This window comes from Rhinoderma darwinii, chromosome 10 (assembly GCF_050947455.1).
Source record: "Rhinoderma darwinii isolate aRhiDar2 chromosome 10, aRhiDar2.hap1, whole genome shotgun sequence".
Classification (NCBI taxonomy): Eukaryota; Metazoa; Chordata; class Amphibia; order Anura; family Rhinodermatidae; genus Rhinoderma; species Rhinoderma darwinii.
Genome location: NC_134696.1, coordinates 17,969,477 through 17,989,267, shown reverse-complemented (window position 1 = coordinate 17,989,267; position 19,791 = coordinate 17,969,477). Strand labels below are relative to the sequence as shown.

General features: G+C 40.3%; 1 protein-coding gene across 3 annotated transcripts in view; it reads left to right on the top strand.

The window, feature by feature from the left end:
• The window catches only part of LOC142661819 (period circadian protein homolog 3-like), a 36,665-nt gene extending 16,874 nt beyond the window's left edge, over positions 1-19,791 (top strand). For 2 of the 3 annotated variants that reach the window (XM_075839414.1, XM_075839416.1), the window contains 11 exons: positions 1,742-1,870; positions 2,452-2,578; positions 3,695-3,836; positions 4,453-4,577; positions 8,123-8,323; positions 10,279-10,536; positions 11,205-11,947; positions 16,501-16,684; positions 17,667-17,844; positions 18,398-18,548; positions 19,192-19,791. In XM_075839414.1, coding sequence (XP_075695529.1) covers positions 1,742-1,870; positions 2,452-2,578; positions 3,695-3,836; positions 4,453-4,577; positions 8,123-8,323; positions 10,279-10,536; positions 11,205-11,947; positions 16,501-16,684; positions 17,667-17,844; positions 18,398-18,548; positions 19,192-19,365 — 2,412 coding nt within the window. In that variant the 3' untranslated portion in view covers positions 19,366-19,791. The remainder of the gene's footprint in view (positions 1-1,741; positions 1,871-2,451; positions 2,579-3,694; positions 3,837-4,452; positions 4,578-8,122; positions 8,324-10,278; positions 10,537-11,204; positions 11,948-16,500; positions 16,685-17,666; positions 17,845-18,397; positions 18,549-19,191) is intronic. The other variant, XM_075839415.1, reaches the window with a different exon arrangement.

Here is a 19,791-nt window from a genome sequence, read left to right as displayed (position 1 = left end):
ACAGCTGCATTTCTCTGACCAATCTGCAGCCGGACCGGGGTGACTCAGTACCGTCACACGGATCTGTATTCGCAGCCTTCATCTATGCTGCCATTCAGAAATGCTGCTCCGCTATTTAGTTTCTGGTCCTTTTTCTCAATAAGACACATTGTCTTTTTACACACAATGGGACATGTGTCGAGCCACAAAGGAGCTCCTGAGAGCACAAAATCCCTTTTATAGGCGGATAAAAGTTATAAAACTTCTAGAAGATACAAAACCTTCCAAATTTTAGGATTGATTTAAAAAAAAAAATAATAATAATAATAATAATAATTCTGCAATTTTATTATTGTTTCTCCCTCCCATATATCAGTCTATCGTAGCACCAGCACCTTGTCTGTTACCATTTTATTTATTCTAACATACTTTGTGTTTCAATTCCTCACCAATTTCACCATATCTGCTTGCGGTCATGGAATAACACATCTTACAGCTTGCCAACAACCAACGGGACAGCCGGATTTTAATTTTTCTTTTACTCTTGCTGTGTGGCTTCTTCTCCTTATGATGGGCAGGCAAATTGTAGTAAACACCCAGGACTTTATTTTTACTATGAGATACAGCTGCTTTGTATCCTGTATATAGAGCAGATGTATCTATTGCTGAATCCATCAGATCAGCGGGATTGACTGGTTCAGTGTCAGCCGGTCCTGCAGGATCAAGCTGTTACCGATCACATCTAAGTTCATAATTTAGATGTGATTGACAGCGGGTGAATCCTGCGGGTCAGACACACAGGACTCGCTAACACTGAATACGTCCGTTCCGCTGACCTGACGGATACAGGTTTCAGCACTAGATAGAGCTGCTCTATATACAGGATACAAAGCAGCTGTATCTCAAAGTAAAAATTATTTTTTCGTAAAGTATTTAGAAAGTTGCATCAATCACACTGGTACACATTTAATAAAAAAAAAAAAAAGCAAGCCTTTAAAGCCTTCTGAAGTTGGAACATATTAATGGACTCCTTTATTTGGTGACCTGCTTTCTGCACTACTTTATTAGGATAAATCCTCTCTGGTTACAGTAAGACCCGATTCCCTGGACAGACGGCATCCGTTATTGTGGCCATAATATTCCTTCCCCTATAATAATCATCTCTTCTACACTTCATCATTCCCACCGATCAATAGGGACGTCTATCTTGAAAAGCAAATGGCTCTCTAGTGTTTCACGATAACCTAATGAAGCTTTCTACTTCAGAGACATAAAAGCATCCAAGTGCGACACCTCTTACATAAGAGAAGCCTCCATCACTTTTACCTTGTTTTCTTTCGATCTACTGCAGTGCGGACATTACTCTCCCATTTAACTCTTAAAGGGACAAGCAAGCTTAAAATCTTAACTACTCTCCAGTTGCTACTTAAATTAATACAATTATTTATCAGCCATTCCAAGTGGGAAGGGACTGACTACTGTTTTGCTGCATTAAGGGACTCCTCCCCCCCCCCCCCGTCAGCCCATCTGCAACACGATTGCGGGGGGCTAATAGATTACCATGGCAGCCAGGGGCATAACTAAGGACCTTGTGTCTGCCGTGAGCATCTGCCTATGCTTCTGCTTGGTCCTTTAAAAAAAAAAAAAAAAAATATTGCTTGAATTGTATATGGGGCAGTGGTCTGTATGATGGGGGTGTGTGGTCGGCTTTGTCTTATTTGGCTGGGTTCATTGACATGCTTTCTCTAATCCTTTCGTGCAGCCTGTACACCATAATGGTTCCAGCGGCTACGGGAGTCTGGGAAGCAACGGCTCTTACGAGCATTACATAAGCATCGCCTCTTCTAGCGATTCCAATGGCAATTGCATGGATGAGACACACAAAGAACCGGTAAGTATTATTGACACTAACGTTGATTATTAGATGTATCTTAGGTCTTCATATTTGGCAACATAATCCATATTGTCTGTCGTACGTCTAGGGGTTGTCCGGGAGGTTGTGTAACGAGACCCATTTTTTATTTCTGCCTATGGAAAGTACAGAAACTCTTTAAAACTCAAATCATGTGTCCTATAACTTTCATTAAAATCCACTCCGTCCATAGAACCCCAAAGCAGTGGCCGTCCTTCACCTTAACACAGTTCTCCAGATCCCCTCTCAAAGGCCGAATATTGTGGCCGCCTGCATTACACAACTGGCCCCATTGAGATCAATGGCTCAGTGTGCTGTGCGTGATTTTCACACACCGCACACGGATGAGTTTAACGCTCGTCTGAATGAGCCGCAACTGTTTTTCGGAAACTAGCAATGCAAAACTTAAGTCAATCAGAGACTATTTAGAAGTAAAGCCGGCCATAGACGTAAATGTCAGAATACTCCATGTCAGGGGAAGAGCTTCACTTCTATGACCGGCTTTACCAAATATTACTCACCAGGTTTCCTGTAATTTAGATTTTTTTTCTTTGTCACAGATGACTCTAAAGCAGGTGTGTACAGATATTAACCGCATCAAGAACATGGGACAGCAGGTTTACATCGATACAAGAAGCAAATCTCAGCCCAGTAGACGAGAAGTTCGAGGTACGGAGGTTCAGAAAGGTGAGGATACCGGACGGCTGCCTGACAGTCATGGTTTTATCTCTGTGAGCACTATGATCTTTAAAGGCTTTAGATATTCACTCTGCCTTCCTGCATAGTGGACACTTGTTTGGCATGGGGCTGGGTAGTCCGGTGCCACATAAGAGGCTCGTAGTCACATTGTAGCCGTCCTGGCTATGTATTTTTTATTTTAGCCCCCTGATAAAATCCTGATTAGCGTAATAGCTCCACCTAGTGGTGAGATAGAAGAGTACATATAGATATGTTATTGGACATTATACTTCACATACATTATGACCGCAAAACACATTTGTATAATGGTGGTTGCATCAAGAAGCGCCGTGTGATCCTGGACATTAGGAGTCTCCATTATTCTCATAGGTATTGCTTAGGTAGAGGGCCTGTTTTTGTTGTTTTTTAACCCCTTAGTGACCAGCCTATTTTAGGCCCTAATGACTAAGCTATTTTTTTGGGGGGTTTTCTATAGTCTCATTCAAAGAGCTATAACTTTTTTTTTCAGTCGATATAGCTCCAATTTGGGGTACATATAATTTTTTTTATTAACTTTTGTTGGGGGGGGGAATAGAAAAAAAACTTTAAAACGCATAGAAGCCTGGCGGAATTTCAAGAGAACTTTTCACCTCCCCATACATGTGCAGCGTGTAATGGGCGGAGCTACACAAACCCTGGGGAATATTATATATATTTTTTTCTACCCTCCTCCGTTATTTCGATATCTGTGCCGTTCTATTTGGCGCCCAATATTTAAATAACCCCCTGTACTGTCAATGGGGCGTGTAATGGCAAGGCGGCGTGTTACTATGGCTGTGACACTGTCCAATCAGATACGGACAGTGTTGCAGCAAGAGCGAGGATAGAGGAGAGCGTGTGCGCGCACGCCCTCACTCCAACTGTCAAGATCAGTCTTCTGCCCAACTGGCAAGGGGACGTGTCACTGCTACAGATCGTGTAAGAGCTGGAGAGAGGAAAGCGCGCATGCCAAGTAAAATGGACAAAAAAAAAAAATATATTTTCCAATATATCAGTGTTTTTTTTTTACTGGGAGATGATGTATGAATTGATCATGTTGTGTTTTTTTGTTTTTTAATTGAACAGCCAAATCAAATCAAAATGCTTTCTTGAGACCTCAGGATAATGTGATGGTGGACGGACCAGCAGCTTCATCGTGTGACGCCTCCAGGAAAGGACCGCATATCCCCTCGTATCAGCAGATCAACTGTGTGGACAGTATTATTAGGTAAGGGACTAGGATGGGTTGTCGGCATATTGAGGTATGATGTTTTCTTCTCCAATCACATCTAAAGTTTAGTACAGAATTTTTCTGATTTCCTGTGCACCGGAAAAGAGAGCAGTGCATTGTGGGACTTCTGATAACTTTAAAGCAGAGCTCAGTTGTTAGATCAAATGACTGACAGCAGAGTGGAGCTAAACCGCTGTCTGTTTCCAAGGGCAACCAACAGAATTTTTAAAGCCGCTATGTATATGGGTGAAAAGAATACATGACAACAGCGATTTCCTAAATTAACATGCAGATTTGGCTCAACCTCTTTTGGGGGACACTACAACTGTCACAGGCTCCTGGACCACCACTGATACCAAAAGTGACATTAGAGACATGTCAGAAGGTTATATCTGCGCTTTTCTGAATGTAGTAAAAGTTGTGCCAGCATATGCAAAGTAAAGTCACTTGAAGGTGTACGAAAAGCTGCCCAGCATCCATAAATTCGTAGAGTGTCTGACAACCAGCTCGCTGATTGTTTCCAGTAGAAACCGACAAAATTGTGACTTGTGCTCTAGTCTACAATACTAGCTTTAAACCCTCGTATTTCTGACGTATTTTCCCTCCTTTGCAGGTATCTAGAGAGCTACAACATCCCAGCTTTAAAGAGGAAATGCGAGTCCTCCACCAATACCACTTCCTCCTCTGAAGACGACAAGCAGGGTGTCCCTGGACAGAATGACCTGGGGACTTTGGAAGGTAAAAATATTTTCGAGGTGGGGGGGGATATGAGCCGGAACAAAACTCGAATTATCTTTTATTTTTTCTTCCATAAAAGTTATTAAGCACACGCACACGCGTTTCAGGATCTTGTCAGAACAGAAGACCGGGCGCTGTGGCACTGAGGGGAAGATATTTCCTACGCATAGCAGACTTCCTTAGTTTGCAAATGGGCCTACCGACAAACAGTACATCCGAGTTTCTTCATAGCCGAGCAAATTTATTATTCAGGAGTCTGAATCCCCAAGTTCAATAGATTTTTCTAATAACTTTACAGAAGGGGATTAAGGAACTTTTTTTTTTTTTTAAAGAGGCATTTTTAGTTTCTTTATGGCCAGGTTATCGGGTATTTTAATTGCTTTGTTTTGTAGTGCTTGAAGCTAAAAATAAACCATGTACCTCCAAAGAGGCAGCAATTTTCTTTGGGCATATTGCTCTTTCCTCTGCACGTGGCTACTGCTGCTGCTAATTCAAATCGCACATAACCTATAGATTGGGAAGCCGCTTCTCTGCCCGCCCGATAAAGCAATACAAGGTAAATTTACTTCTGAGCAAACGAGACTCCATGGTGCTTAAAGGGGATTTCTCGGACTATTATATTGATGGTCTGTCATTAGGGTAGGCCATCAATATCAGATCAGTGGAGGTCCAACTCCTGGCATCCCTGCTGATCAGTGGGCTGAATAGTCCGTGAGCACTGCTTGCCTTTCATGGTTTACCAGGCACAGTGCCGTACATTTAGTAGTGGCAATGCCTGGTAATGCAGCTCAGTCTCATTCAAGTAGAATAGGACAGAGCTGCAATACCAGGCACAGCCACTATCAAATGTGAGGCGCTGTGCCTGGTAAACCATGAAGGATATACGGTTCTTGCAGGGGTGCCGGGAATCGTATCTCCACCGATCTGGCATAGAAGGCCTACCCTATGGATAGATCATCAATATTCTAGTCCTGGAAAACCCCTTGAATACATTTTACACAAAGCAAATAAAATCTAGGAGTAACCATTCTGACAGGTACAAAGCAAATGTGATTATTTTATTTTTTCCACATGCCCCAGAAAACCTGTGTCCTTATCTGTCTTGCTTACTCTTGTTTCTCAATTTGATAAATACTTACACCCCGACTACTACCACCAGCAGCCCATCGTGTTTTGGTGATTAGTCTGAGGACTGTAGTAGGTTTCCTGGCAATGTTGTACCTCATTTGCACTACCAAGATTTCATAGCGATGACCTCCTGCACATGTGATAAATCGATCTTTCATATTTTTTGAAGTGTACCTGCCACCTACACCCCGCAGAGGCCGCCATGTCATCAGCACTAAGGCTGGGGCTACACGTGACCGTCGCTGTCCATAAAGAATACATTGATTTGCATTAAAGTCACGGGACGATTGCTCTGTGAAGCCCCTTATAGAGACTTGACCAGATGAAAATGAATAAAAGGCCGGTTCATTCAAAAAAAGTGAAAATCTATTTTTAATATCTTCCTACTAAGCTGAGATATGGTCACTTTAAGTTGCAGGCCCAAAGCCTGAGGCTGCACTACTGAGAGATTCTGAGGTCAGGTCTCCTTTTGATTTGTCAGGTGTGGTGTTGTCATGGAGATCTTGTCTACATCCTACCTGGCTTGACTAGCGGGAAATATCTGTGCACCTGTGAGGACATTGATGTATCTGAATCCACACATGGTTTCCATGACAACACTTCACCTACAGACACAAATCGGAACAGGAAGTGTTGTCATGAGGCTCTCAATATTGCTTCTAAGCCTTTGGGCCCGTAACTATAAACTAAGGCCTATTATTTATTTTCTGGAAGGTCTTTTACACATAGCAAGTGTGAGGACGTGGTTCCTTATACTAATGAAAGTTTTGTCACTGCGCTGGAGCGAATGTCCGTTAATTTATCTGTAAATCTGATCATGTCATGCAAATATAATGGACCCCGATCACCGAGCATTATGCTCTCATGAATGTGACTAGTCCGTGCCGAGTCTCATCATCAAAATGTCCCCGCTGAGAAAGTGGAGAATTATGTGTAAAGTTTTGTGAAGAAACACGGAAAAGTTCAGTTCAACCAAAAGTCTGGATTTCCTGTTAATCTGGCATTGGGCAAAAAAAATTGTTCCGAGCGCCGAATTGCCGGGAAATCACTCCGAGATGGAGACTGTTGGGAAGGCCTGGGTGGCTGCCATTTTTCCCGCATGGCTCACTCTCCAAGAACCTCTTTTCCAGCGTTTCCAATATGTGCAGCAGAATTTACGTAGGCGAGGCGGCCTCTGACCTGAAGAGTACGACATAAAGACAGCAGAGCGGGCTAGGGAATTTTTTTATATAATTTTTTTATTTATTTTTTTTAACTTTTGGCAATAAAAAAAAAAAAAACCCCAGTCCTTTCTGCTTTGTCTTCAGGCTGTGCTCTTAAATATTTGTAAGAAACCTGCAGCGTTGGGCTAGGCCTCCGTGGAGAATTTACAGGAACTGAAAGTTGCATGCGACCAAGTTGCAAAGAAATCTCGTTTTGAGTTTGTGTGATGATTGTGAGGTTCCTTGCAACTTTTTTTTTTTTTTCCCATTTGGAAACCTTAAAGTGTAGCTAAATGTTCGACAAACTTCTGACATGTCATAGTAACATGTCAGAAGTTTGTATATGTGGGGTCCGAGCACTGAGACCCCCACCAATCGCTAGAACGAAGCTGCTGAAGTTTTCGTGTGAGCGCTCAGCTGCTTCATGTCTGTTCGGCTTTTTCCGGAAAGCTGATGTATCGGAGTACGGGCTCATAGACTTTCTATTGGATCCGTACACCGATACATTTATTTCCGGAAAAAGCGAACAGACAACAAAGCGGCTCAGCGCTCACACGAAAACTTCAGCAGCTTCGTTCTAGCGATTGGTGGGGGCCTCAGTGCTCGGCCCCCCACCAATCAAAACTTCTGACATGTCACTGACATGTCAGAAGTTTGTCGAACGTTTAGCTACACTTTAATGTTGCCTACACGGTAATACTACGATTTTACTGCAAATTACGGGTGACTCCGTGTCACCTTGGTGGTCTCGCCTAAATTATTTGGAGTGTTTTCCTACTAGACTTGATGAGGCTCCGTTTCTTTTATACAAATCACCATTGCTCTCTGCCGCACTCACAAGTATATATCTCCGCTACCTGTTCTCACCACTAGGGCGGCGATCTTTATGCACCGTGTGTGTGTGGAAGGTTTTCTGCACCGTAGCCTTATCTATTCGGAAAATGCTTCATGCTGCCGGTTTCTTAGAAAAGTTGCATAAGTAATTACACTTTAAGGTCCGACACTTCTCTGCTAAATGTCTGACGCACCGGGACAACTTCCAGTAATCTGGCATTTCCAATATTCTGGGAATGTTACTGTACTGGTCATTACACTTGCACTGGTTAAACTTTTGATGAGGGATCCCATCTTGAGTTTCCACAAATCATTGAAGAGATCTTGATATTTAAACGTAAAAACTCAAGTGTCCTCGAATTTGTCTTGTATCGTTGCAAGATGTTCCTGTGTTGAGAGCGCCAATCTCCACGAGACCATTATCAGCGGAGTCGATGGTCACTGCCGACGCTCAGACAACAGCCGCTGCGGTGGGAGCTCCACTGACCGACCTTACCCTGTCCAAGGCAATGAGTGTGGTTTCTGTCACCAGCCAGTGTAGCTACAGCAGTACCATTGTACATGTTCCTCAGCCCGAGTCAGGTATCTATCGGGGGATATATTATGGGGAGAATTTCACAAATGCTGTTTCTTTTTTCACAGTTTATAATGTTTGACTTCTGCTTATTGCGTTTAAATCTGAGTTTATACGCAGGGTTGTGCTCAAGGAACAAGCCACACTCACTTGCTCCATAAGATTCATAATGAAATGTAAGGGAAGTCGCCAAATAAAACCCTATTTAATTTCAGGACAAGCAAAACTGACAAACAAACAAGCACGTTTTTTTTCCCCCGACAATTTAAGATATCTAACCCCCCCAATGGAGATAAGTGGCGTTTGGAAATATCTGGCACCACTTCTCACCAGGTGAAACATAGCACCCACCACCAAAATACTAATCTATGTGATCTGGTTTTTGTTTTACCCCTCAATATCAGACCTTGGAGCACGGTCTGGCAGCCCCAAAGACATTCGACTATTTCAGACCTGATGTCTACGGGCAGCTTATTGCCGTTTTTGCACCATGATCAGGTGGACATCCAAACCGTTTCCGTTATCAAAATCTTTTTCACTGTAGCGCTGTTTTGCTCCGATCAGAAAAAAAAATCTGCCTTTGCCGATAATGGAATATTCTCTACCGATTCCATTAACCCTGTAGGATCGTGTTTTTGGAGGTCGTTTTGGCCGATTGTTTTTTCTGTGTGCAGATCACCAGCGATCAGCTGATTGCAGGGTGATCATCGTGATCGGCCATTATCGCTGGAGGAACCAAATCGCAAGGGCGTCCATTGTTTTACATAGAGGATGTCGCTCCTCCAGAACAAGGGCTGCTTTATGCTTTGCATAATAGAGGGGGGGGGGGTATTTTTTAGTATGTGGAACCCTCCCTCCTCCCCTGTTCCCTCAAAATACCCTAGTAGGCCATATGGAAATGGATTGACTTTCACTGAAAACCCGTCTTAAAACCGTGATAATAGGACAGGGTTCAATGGGTTCTATACCGATTGGAAATCCAGCTACAGGGACTGGAATTGGGACGTGGTAAAACTTTCTAATACACCATCTAGCTGTTGGCCTTTTCAAAGGTGGTTTTTTTTTTTCCACTATTTTCAATCTTTGCTTGCTGTCAGTGAATGGGAACCTTTGCTTACATTTATAAGCTGAAAACCCATGCAGACTTACAATTTTATCCAGTCCAGGCAAACTTTTTGTGAGCAAAATGCATCCTCAAAACACAGCTCACCTGGTTTTGCTACAGTGTATTAGCGCTGCTTTAAAAAGGGAAGCTTCCATTCACTAACAAGAAGCAGATATCTTGAAAATATTGATGTATTAAAAGGCAAAGTGTATTAGAAAGGCATGATGAGTTGTAGTTTTACAATGGCTGTACAGCCATAGGTTGGAGACCCGGCGCTTCCACTTATGGATTGGAAACGGGCCAGGGCGTGATGTATGGGGGATGCACCACATCCCTGTAATCTGTACTGAGCAGAATTGGGACAGGGTCAATTTGAGGCCATACCCCATCCCTGGTCCAGCCTCTTCAGCCGAATCTCATGTTGGTATAGAACCCTTAGAGTGATATATATATATATAATATAATTTTTTTTCTACATTTCCCCCCCAATTATTTTTTATTTATCTTCTCTGGCTAAATTTGCCGACACCGCTTCCCCTCTTCAGTCAGAAATGTCTGCGCTGTCCAACAATTGAATTACATAACCGCTGTTCTATTCGCCTAGTGCTTTTTGTTAGGGGTTCATGCCACAAACCCTGGCAAAATATCGGGCTAATTAAGACTCCAGCAGTTTGTTTTTGTGGTTTTTTTTTTTCATTTTTATTTTTTGCTTTCACTTCCATTTCAGTTTTTGTTCGTCTGTTCAGGTGTGCAACCTCCTAGGTGTAGTCTGTGATTGGGGTGTGTAGTATTTACCTTGTCGGCCGCCTATGCATCATTCAGACGATGACCCTTGTGTTGCTTCCCTTTTGTCTTCAGAGGTGACGGCCATAGAAGACGCTACAGCTGGGAGTGAACAGATCGATATGAGATCTTCCCAAGCTGCAGGTTCCAGTGTTACCCCAGAGGAGTTTAAACAGGTCGGGTTAACCAAGGAGGTCCTGTCTGCCCACACGCAGAAAGAGGAGCAGAACTACGTGGACAGATTCCGGCAGAGGATCCTGCAGTCTCCATACAGCGGTTATCTACAGCCGGACAGTCAGAGCAAAGCCTGCTCCCATGAGCCGGGAATACAAGGTAGTGGTCAATGATTAGTCTCTCTTCCCCTCAGTTGTCTCTTTATCCTTCCGCCAAAGAAGTGAAAAAGAATGGAGATCTAGTCCTTGTGAAGACTACCCGAGAAGGAGTTCAATACTGTACCTTGCCAAAGCATCACGGTCGCAAAGTTCAGGACCATGTAATAGTCCTATAGAGGCAACTTAAGAAATAGAACATCCCTGATGCGTAATTGTGAATACTAAATGGCAACGGGGTTTGCCCGTCTTGGACCTTCATGCCATAAATGTCTGATAGATGCAGGTCCCACCTCTAGGACCCGCAACTATCTCTAGAACGTGGCTCCTTGCCCCCCCATCTTAGCTTATCCCACTGTCGCTGCGCCGACCACTAACTGACGTCAGTACGGAAACTGGGGAGCACAACGAGCGCCACTATTTCCATGCTACCGACCACCTCGTCAATCAGTGGCCGGAGATAAGTGAGAGCAAGAAAAGGTGGGATGGGTGTCAGGGGGCCCAGTTCTAGATAGATGGGGGTCCCACCTCTGGGATCTGCACCTATCGGACATTTACGGCATGTCTTTTGGATATGTCTAAGATGGGAATACTCCTTTAATGATCAATTATCTGTAACATTCAATGTTCTAAAATCTCTAGAATTTTGATGGGTTTTTCTTTTCTCCGCAGAACATTCCTCTCCCCAAACTACCCCGGCTGCTTTGAAAAAGGGTAAAAAACAGGGCAAGCACAAGAGGCAGAAACCCATGGAATCATCAGACAGTAACGGATCTCATCCCAATCTGCCACCACGTCCAAGAAAGACAGGACCTTTGCCACCATCTTGGCCACCGTCTGAAGTCTCACACCCAAGTCCTTCAAACATGGCCTTCCCAGCTCCAATGATCCCAATTCCACCAGCGTATCCCATGCCTTGGTTTCAGCTCCCACACACGGGCACCACCGTAACAGGAGACTGTACCAATTCGACATTCACTCCGGAGTCTATACCACAATCTAACATTTCATACAACGTGCAGCCATTCCCAGCGTTCCCATCTCCATACATGGGCACATTCATGGCTGTGATCCTCCCCAATTATAATGTGTACCCACCTATCAACCAACAGATACCTCCGCCTTTCTTTCCCACTCAGTATCCTTGCCCACCACCATACCCATATGCTGGAATGCCAGTTGCTCCCCAAACTGTGCCACCCCAAATTCCCACAGACTTTATGGAGCCAACATCTCGAGCATCTTCTGCCATGTCTGCAGAGGAGCAGCAGGAAGTTCAGAGCGATGATCCACGTCTTTTCAGTAACTCTAGAAGCAGTTCCCCATTACAGCTGGTCCTTCTTCAAGAGGAATTGCCAAAACCAGCAGATCCTCCCGAAGGAACCAAGACCGAAAACCAAGTGGCCATCAAATGCGTGAGTTGTGTTCTTCCTATGGAAACTTATTGACCTATACATTGCTTAACCACAATTTCCATTCAGATATGTATACATTCGAACTACTCCAGAACCATATTCTAATCAATAGCGGGTAGTATTATAGTAGTTATATTCTTGTATATAGGAGGCAGTATTATAGTAGTTATATTCTTGTATATAGGAAGCAGTAATAGAGTAGTTATATTCTTGTATATAGGAGCAGTATTATAGTAGTTATATTCTTGTATATAGGGGGCAATATTATAGTAGTTATATTCTTGTATATAGGGACAGTATTATAGTAGTTATATTCTTGTATATAGGGGCAGTATTATAGTAGTTATATTCTTGTATATTGGGGGCAGTATTATAGTAGTTATATTATTGTATATAGGGGGCAGTATTATAGTAGTTATATTCTTGTATATAGGGACAGTATTATAGTAGTTATATTCTTGTATATAGGGGCAGTATTATAGTAGTTATATTCTTGTATATAGGAGCAGTATTATAGTAGTTATATTCCTGTATATAGGGACAGTATTATAGTAGTTATATTCTTGTATATAGGGGCAGTATTATAGCAGTTATATTCTTGTATATAGGGGGCAGTATTATAGTAGTTATATTCTTGTATATAGGAGGCAGTATTATCGTAGTTATATTCTTGTATATAGGGAGCAGTATTCTAGTAGTTATATTCTTGTATATAGGGGGCAGTATTATAGTAGTTATATTCTTGTATATAGGAGCAGTATTATAGTAGTTATATTCTTGTACACAGGGGGGCAGTATTATAGTAGTTATATTCTTGTATATAGGGGCAGTATTATAGTAGTTATATTCTTGTATATAGGAGCAGTATTATAGTAGTTATATTCTTGTATATAGGGGGCAGTATTATAGTAGTTATATTCTTGTATATAGGAGCAGTATTATAGTAGTTATATTCTTATATATAGGAGGCAGTATTATAGTAGTTATATTCTTGTATATAGGGGGCAGTATTATAGTAGTTATATTCTTGTATATAGGGGCAGTATTATAGTAGTTATATTCTTGTATATAGGAGCAGTATTATAGTAGTTATATTCTTGTATATAGGAGCAGTATTATCGTAGTTATATTCTTGTATATAGGAGGCAGTATTATAGTAGTTATATTCTTGTATATAGGAGCAGTATTATAGTAGTTATATTCTTGTATATAGGAGGCAGTATTATAGTAGTTATATTCTTGTACATAGGGGGCAGTATTATAGTAGTTATATTCTTGTACATAGGGGGCAGTATTATAGTAGTTATATTCTTGTACATGGGGGGCAGTATTATAGTAGTTATATTCTTGTATATAAGGGCAGTATTATAGTAGATATATTCTTGTGTATAGGGGCAGTATTATAGTAGTTATATTCTTGTATATAGGAGCAGTATTATAGTAGTTATATTCTTGTGTATAGTGGGCAGTATTATAGTAGTTATATTCTTGTATATAGGAGCAGTATTATAGTAGTTATATTCTTGTATATAGTGGGCAGTATTATAGTAGTTATATTCTTGTATATAGGGGCAGTATTATAGTAGTTATATTCTTGTATATAGGAGGCAGTATTATAGTAGTTATAGTCTTGTATATAGGGGCAGTATTATAGTAGTTATATTCTTGTATATAGGGGGCAGTATTATAGTAGTTATATTCTTGTATATAGGGGCAGTATTATAGTAGTTATATTCTTGTATATAGGGATAGTATTTTATAGTAGTTATATTCTTGTATATAGGAGCAGTATTATAGTAGTTATATTCTTGTATATAGGGAGCAGTATTCTAGTAGTTATATTCTTGTATATAGGGGGCAGTATTATAGTAGTTATATTCTTGTATATAGGGGCAGTATTATAGTAGTTATATTCTTGTACATAGGGGCAGTATTATAGTAGTTATATTCTTGTACATAGGGGCAGTATTATAGTAGTTATATTCTTGTATATAGGAGCAGTATTATAGTAGTTATATTCTTATATATAGGAGGCAGTATTATAGTAGTTATATTCTTGTATATAGGGGGCAGTATTATAGTAGTTATATTCTTGTATATAGGGGCAGTATTATAGTAGTTATATTCTTGTATATAGGAGCAGTATTATAGTAGTTATATTCTTGTATATAGGAGCAGTATTATCGTAGTTATATTCTTGTATATAGGAGGCAGTATTATAGTAGTTATATTCTTGTATATAGGAGCAGTATTATAGTAGTTATATTCTTGTACATAGGGGGCAGTATTATAGTAGTTATATTCTTGTACATAGGGGGCAGTATTATAGTAGTTATATTCTTGTACATGGGGGGCAGTATTATAGTAGTTATATTCTTGTATATAGGAGGCAGTATTATAGTAGTTATATTCTTGTACATAGGGGGCAGTATTATAGTAGTTATATTCTTGTACATAGGGGGCAGTATTATAGTAGTTATATTCTTGTACATGGGGGGCAGTATTATAGTAGTTATATTCTTGTATATAAGGGCAGTATTATAGTAGATATATTGTGTATAGGGGCAGTATTATAGTAGTTATATTCTTGTATATAGGAGCAGTATTATAGTAGTTATATTCTTGTGTATAGTGGGCAGTATTATAGTAGTTATATTCTTGTATATAGGAGCAGTATTATAGTAGTTATATTCTTGTATATAGTGGGCAGTATTATAGTAGTTATATTCTTGTATATAGGGGCAGTATTATAGTAGTTATATTCTTGTATATAGGAGGCAGTATTATAGTAGTTATAGTCTTGTATATAGGGGCAGTATTATAGTAGTTATATTCTTGTATATAGGGGGCAGTATTATAGTAGTTATATTCTTGTATATAGGGGCAGTATTATAGTAGTTATATTCTTGTATATAGGGATAGTATTTTATAGTAGTTATATTCTTGTATATAGGAGCAGTATTATAGTAGTTATAGTCTTGTATATAGGGAGCAGTATTCTAGTAGTTATATTCTTGTATATAGGGGGCAGTATTATAGTAGTTATATTCTTGTATATAGGGGCAGTATTATAGTAGTTATATTCTTGTACATAGGGGCAGTATTATAGTAGTTATATTCTTGTACATAGGGGCAGTATTATAGTAGTTATATTCTTGTATATAGGAGCAGTATTATAGTAGTTATATTCTTGTATATAGGAGCAGTATTATAGTAGTTATATTCTTGTATATAGGAGGCAGTATTATAGTAGTTATAGTCTTGTATATAGGGGCAGTATTATAGTAGTTATATTCTTGTATATAGGGGGCAGTATTATAGTAGTTATATTCTTGTATATAGGGGCAGTATTATAGTAGTTATATTCTTGTATATAGGGATAGTATTTTATAGTAGTTATATTCTTGTATATAGGAGCAGTATTATAGTAGTTATATTCTAGTATATAGGGAGCAGTATTCTAGTAGTTATATTCTTGTATATAGGGGCAGTATTATAGTAGTTATATTCTTGTACATAGGGGCAGTATTATAGTAGTTATATTCTTGTACATAGGGGCAGTATTATAGTAGATATATTCTTGTATATAGCGGCAGTATTATAGTAGTTATATTCTTGTATATAGGGGCAGTATTATAGTAGTTATATTCTTGTACATAGGGGCAGTATTATAGTAGTTATATTCTTGTATATAGCGGCAGTATTATAGTAGTTATATTCTTGTATATAGGGGCAGTATTATAGTAGTTATATTCTTGTATATAGGGGCAGTATTATAGTAGTTATATTCTTGTATATAGGAGCAGTATTATAGTAGTTATATTCTTGTATATAGGAGCAGTATTATAGTAGTTATATTCTTGTATATAGGGGGCAGTATTATAGTAGTTATATTCTTGTATATAGGGGCAGTATTATAGTAGTTATATTCTTGTACATAGGGGCAGTATTATAGTAGTTATATTCTTGTACATAGGGGCAGTATTATAGTAGTTATATTCTTTTACATAGGGGCAGTATTATAGTAGTTATATTCTTGTACATAGGGGGCAGTATTATAGTAGTTATATTCTTGTATATAGGGAGCAGTATTATAGTAGTTATATTCTTGTATATAGGGGGCAGTATTATAGTAGTTATATTCTTGTATATAGGGGCAGTATTATAGTAGTTATATTCTTGTATATAGGGGCAGTATTATAGTAGTTATATTCTTGTATATAGGGAGCAGTATTATAGTAGTTATATTCTTGTATATAGGGGGCAGTATTATAGTAGTTATATTCTTGTATATAGGGGGCAGTATTATAGTAGTTATATTCTTGTATATAGGAGCATTATTATAGTAGTTATATTCTTGTATATAGGAGCCGTATTATAGTAGTTATATTCTTATATATAGGGGCAGTATTCTAGTAGTTATATAGAATTGTGTTCATCCCTAAAGGTTCCCATACACATACAGTAGTAAAAATGGTTAATATATCCAGTAAAGACTATCCTTGTTTCTGTAGTAATAAACACAATCATTCTCATAATACTTGTTCTTACAGGCTGACACGGCAGAGGATAGCGGTAACGCTGATAGCCATTCAGCTTCTAGTGAACTCTTCGACCTCTTACTACAGGAGGACTCCCAATCAGGCACTGGATCAGCGGCTTCAGGAAGTGGATCTGCGAACTCCTTCTCCTTAGGGTCTGGTTCTACCGCAAACGGGACGTCGGGAAGTGGCATAGGTATGAATTGACTGGAAGTTTGCTGGTCACATAAATAAGTTGTGTTTTATTGTAATTACCCTAGTCTGACTGGTCCTAATGGCACAATGTCTTGTTCCGCTTTGAACTGTGTACCAGACTCTGGTATCGGTGCATAACAGAATAAAGCAAGTACGTTTTAGGTGGAGACGGTGCTGGACAGATCATCTTCGTTACAATGACCATATAGCCATAAGCCATGGGTAAGAGACCTGCAGCTCTGGATGTGACTGGAGTACAGGGCATGGTTTATTACTATGGAAGTGTTTGCAAAGGTACTCCATATTATATGCAGATGTCCGATTGTATCAAAGTGTGTCTACTCTTTAACTGATTTGAAACCGGACAGTAAAGGGGCTCTCCACTAAATTGTCTCCCGTAATATGTGTTTATGGGATAGATTTCACTTTTTTCGTCTCAACACTGTTGTCCTTTTGGAGGCTGCAAAATATGCATTCATTGCACATGTCTAATGTCCTCCTCTGTCGCATACCTGCAAATTACAAGCGCGCTGGGCCCACTGAATGTGCTGTAATGTTAACGAGGCTTAAACTGTACATAGAAATATAACCTTTGTATTCAATCTTAAATATAAGGCCATCACTACACACACGACCTTATGGGAAAACCAGCTTTTTAGTGTAGAGCCACTTTAATTGTGCCTGTCCATTGTAGAGCGCGCAGACTGCAAAAAAATATTAAAATGGGCATCGTGAAGGCCATACTGAGCCCACCCAGAGATGTCGCAGCGATGCATCTGTGTTCATTTATTCCGTCATGCACGGACTCTTCATAGGGATCAGCGATTTTCCCCTTCTCAAAACCTAAATTGTTTACACTCTGAACATTGTTTATGATGTGATGTTCTAGATCTGGATAATGGCGAGCGGTGCACCTGTATGTGTGAAAGAAACGGTTACCGTACCCCATGTTTTATTCTTTGTTTTTCTCTAACATCTTAAAGGGAGTAGTAACAGCAGCAAGTATTTCGCCAGCAAGTCCTCCGATACCTCCAAGAAAGGGCATAAGCGACAGGAGGGGGCGGAATCTGATGCTTTCCCCAAGGCTGCAGGAGACTCAATATGGGCTATGATAGAGCGTACACCTACCCCTATTATGATGACATATCAGCTACCCGAAAGGTAAGAAATGGGCATGGCGTCAGCCTGTTATATGCGGTTTTTGTCATTTTATAGAGGCTCTATATTAAAATGGCAGCATTTTGGAAGTGCTGCAAATTACACATACACCCCCGTTCCATTTCTGCCTCCTCCAGCAGTGTTCATGGGGTTGGAGCTAGAGAACAAAATGTCTCTTCCAGAAGGCGCTGGAGTATGTTGTAGAATACATTATCCGTAAGAGAATTTCTGTGAGGATACATCGACGACATTTTATTTATTACTTTTTCACACTCCACCCCTTGGGCTTCTGTAAGCTCCATTATCTGTGTGGGGATGCGGAATTTGACTGGGTTATTTAATAGCCCTTTTTTTTTTTTTTTTCTTTTTACCTCTTAAAGTGCATCTGTCTTTTAAACACAACAGTGGCGCTTCTGTTGTATTATTTATATAATCCTTCGTTAAAAATGGCCGCCTCCTCGGTTTAAAGTGACTGGTCCACTTTACCTGCTTCATGGGCTGAGATCTGTCCTCTCTTAGTATATTATTTCTAGGTTCTCTTGCTTCCTTTCTCCAGGGATAAAGAAACCTTGTTAAAAGAGGATCTGGAGAAACTGACGGCCATGCGGAACAAGCAGCCCTGGTTTACAGAACAGCAAAAAGAGGAGCTGGCGGAGGTGCACTGGTGGATTCGAAACCGCACAATACCTCAGGAGATCGACACTCAAGTACGGGATAGAATTCTTCTTTTCCTCTATTTATAAATCCTATAGGAAAGCGCTAAAAGCTGACCTGTTATATATGACAAAAATGTATAGCGGAGTGGCATCCTCACCCCTAGTAAAGCTGGGTGACAGCCGCCTCTAATATTAGCCATATTGGTTGTCAGCCAGCTTTCCCAACCGCTAAGCAGAATTTTTTTAACCGCATTAACAGAGGTGCACGAATCAAGGATTTACTGCCGACGCTTTTTAAAGGAATATTCCAGGCAAAACGGATATTGTTTTTCCTATTCCAGGGCCTGAGGGGGTGGAGCATGACCCAGGGAGTCCAAGAACACCAAGTCGAAAATTCCTGTCATGCTCTGACCCTTCAGGCCCTGCACTAGGCACAACACATGTATACGTTTTGCCTGAAGTGTTCCTTTTAAAAAAAATAATTAACTCCTTAGATCTGCAATCTCCAAGCAGTGGCTTTCCAGCTGGTGTGAAACTACGACTCCCAGCATGCTGAGTTTCATTACAGCTAGAAAGCCGCAGGTTGGAGACAAAATCCCTAGATTGACCGCAAGAATAAGACTACGGAGAGAGTATACCAGGCTGCTGTGTGTAGATTCTGGAATCTCATGCCCGTGTCTTTTGCTGCCCACAGGGATGTCTCACATGTGTAAAGGGCACCACCGCATATAAGGAGCCCAAAAAGAAGGAAGACCAAAGGACAGTTGAAGACTCCACCAAAGCTACAGAACACTCAACGACACCACAAACTCCGTGCCTGAACAGTCCCAGCGACCCGGGAGAAAACACGAAAAACTCTGAGATGTGACTTTTTTTTTAATTTTCTCTCTAAATATTTATTTTTTCTATATAAAATGTTTTATTTATGTCCGTTCGACTCGCGGCACAAAAGAGGAAGCTTTACGTTCCTTACATCTCGGGGAAGAAGCCGACTGTTTTCATGTTCCATGACTTGACCCTGTGCCAAGACTCTCACTGTCCACGCTCCAGCCTGACATTCTTACTATGGACACAGCTGTAATATTTGCCGGTGGGCCCGCACAGTCTTATTTTGGAAAACTTCACGAAGAATTTGATAATTTTTCTTTCCAGATGGAGGTCGTTGCCTTTTGCTCTTGTCCGGTCTGTAAATATCCGTCGTTAAACATGTACTAGAGGGGAGTGAGTGGTTTCCAGTCATTTCTTTTTTTTATTTGTACATTTGTATATTAATAAAAATGAACTTTGAAGATTA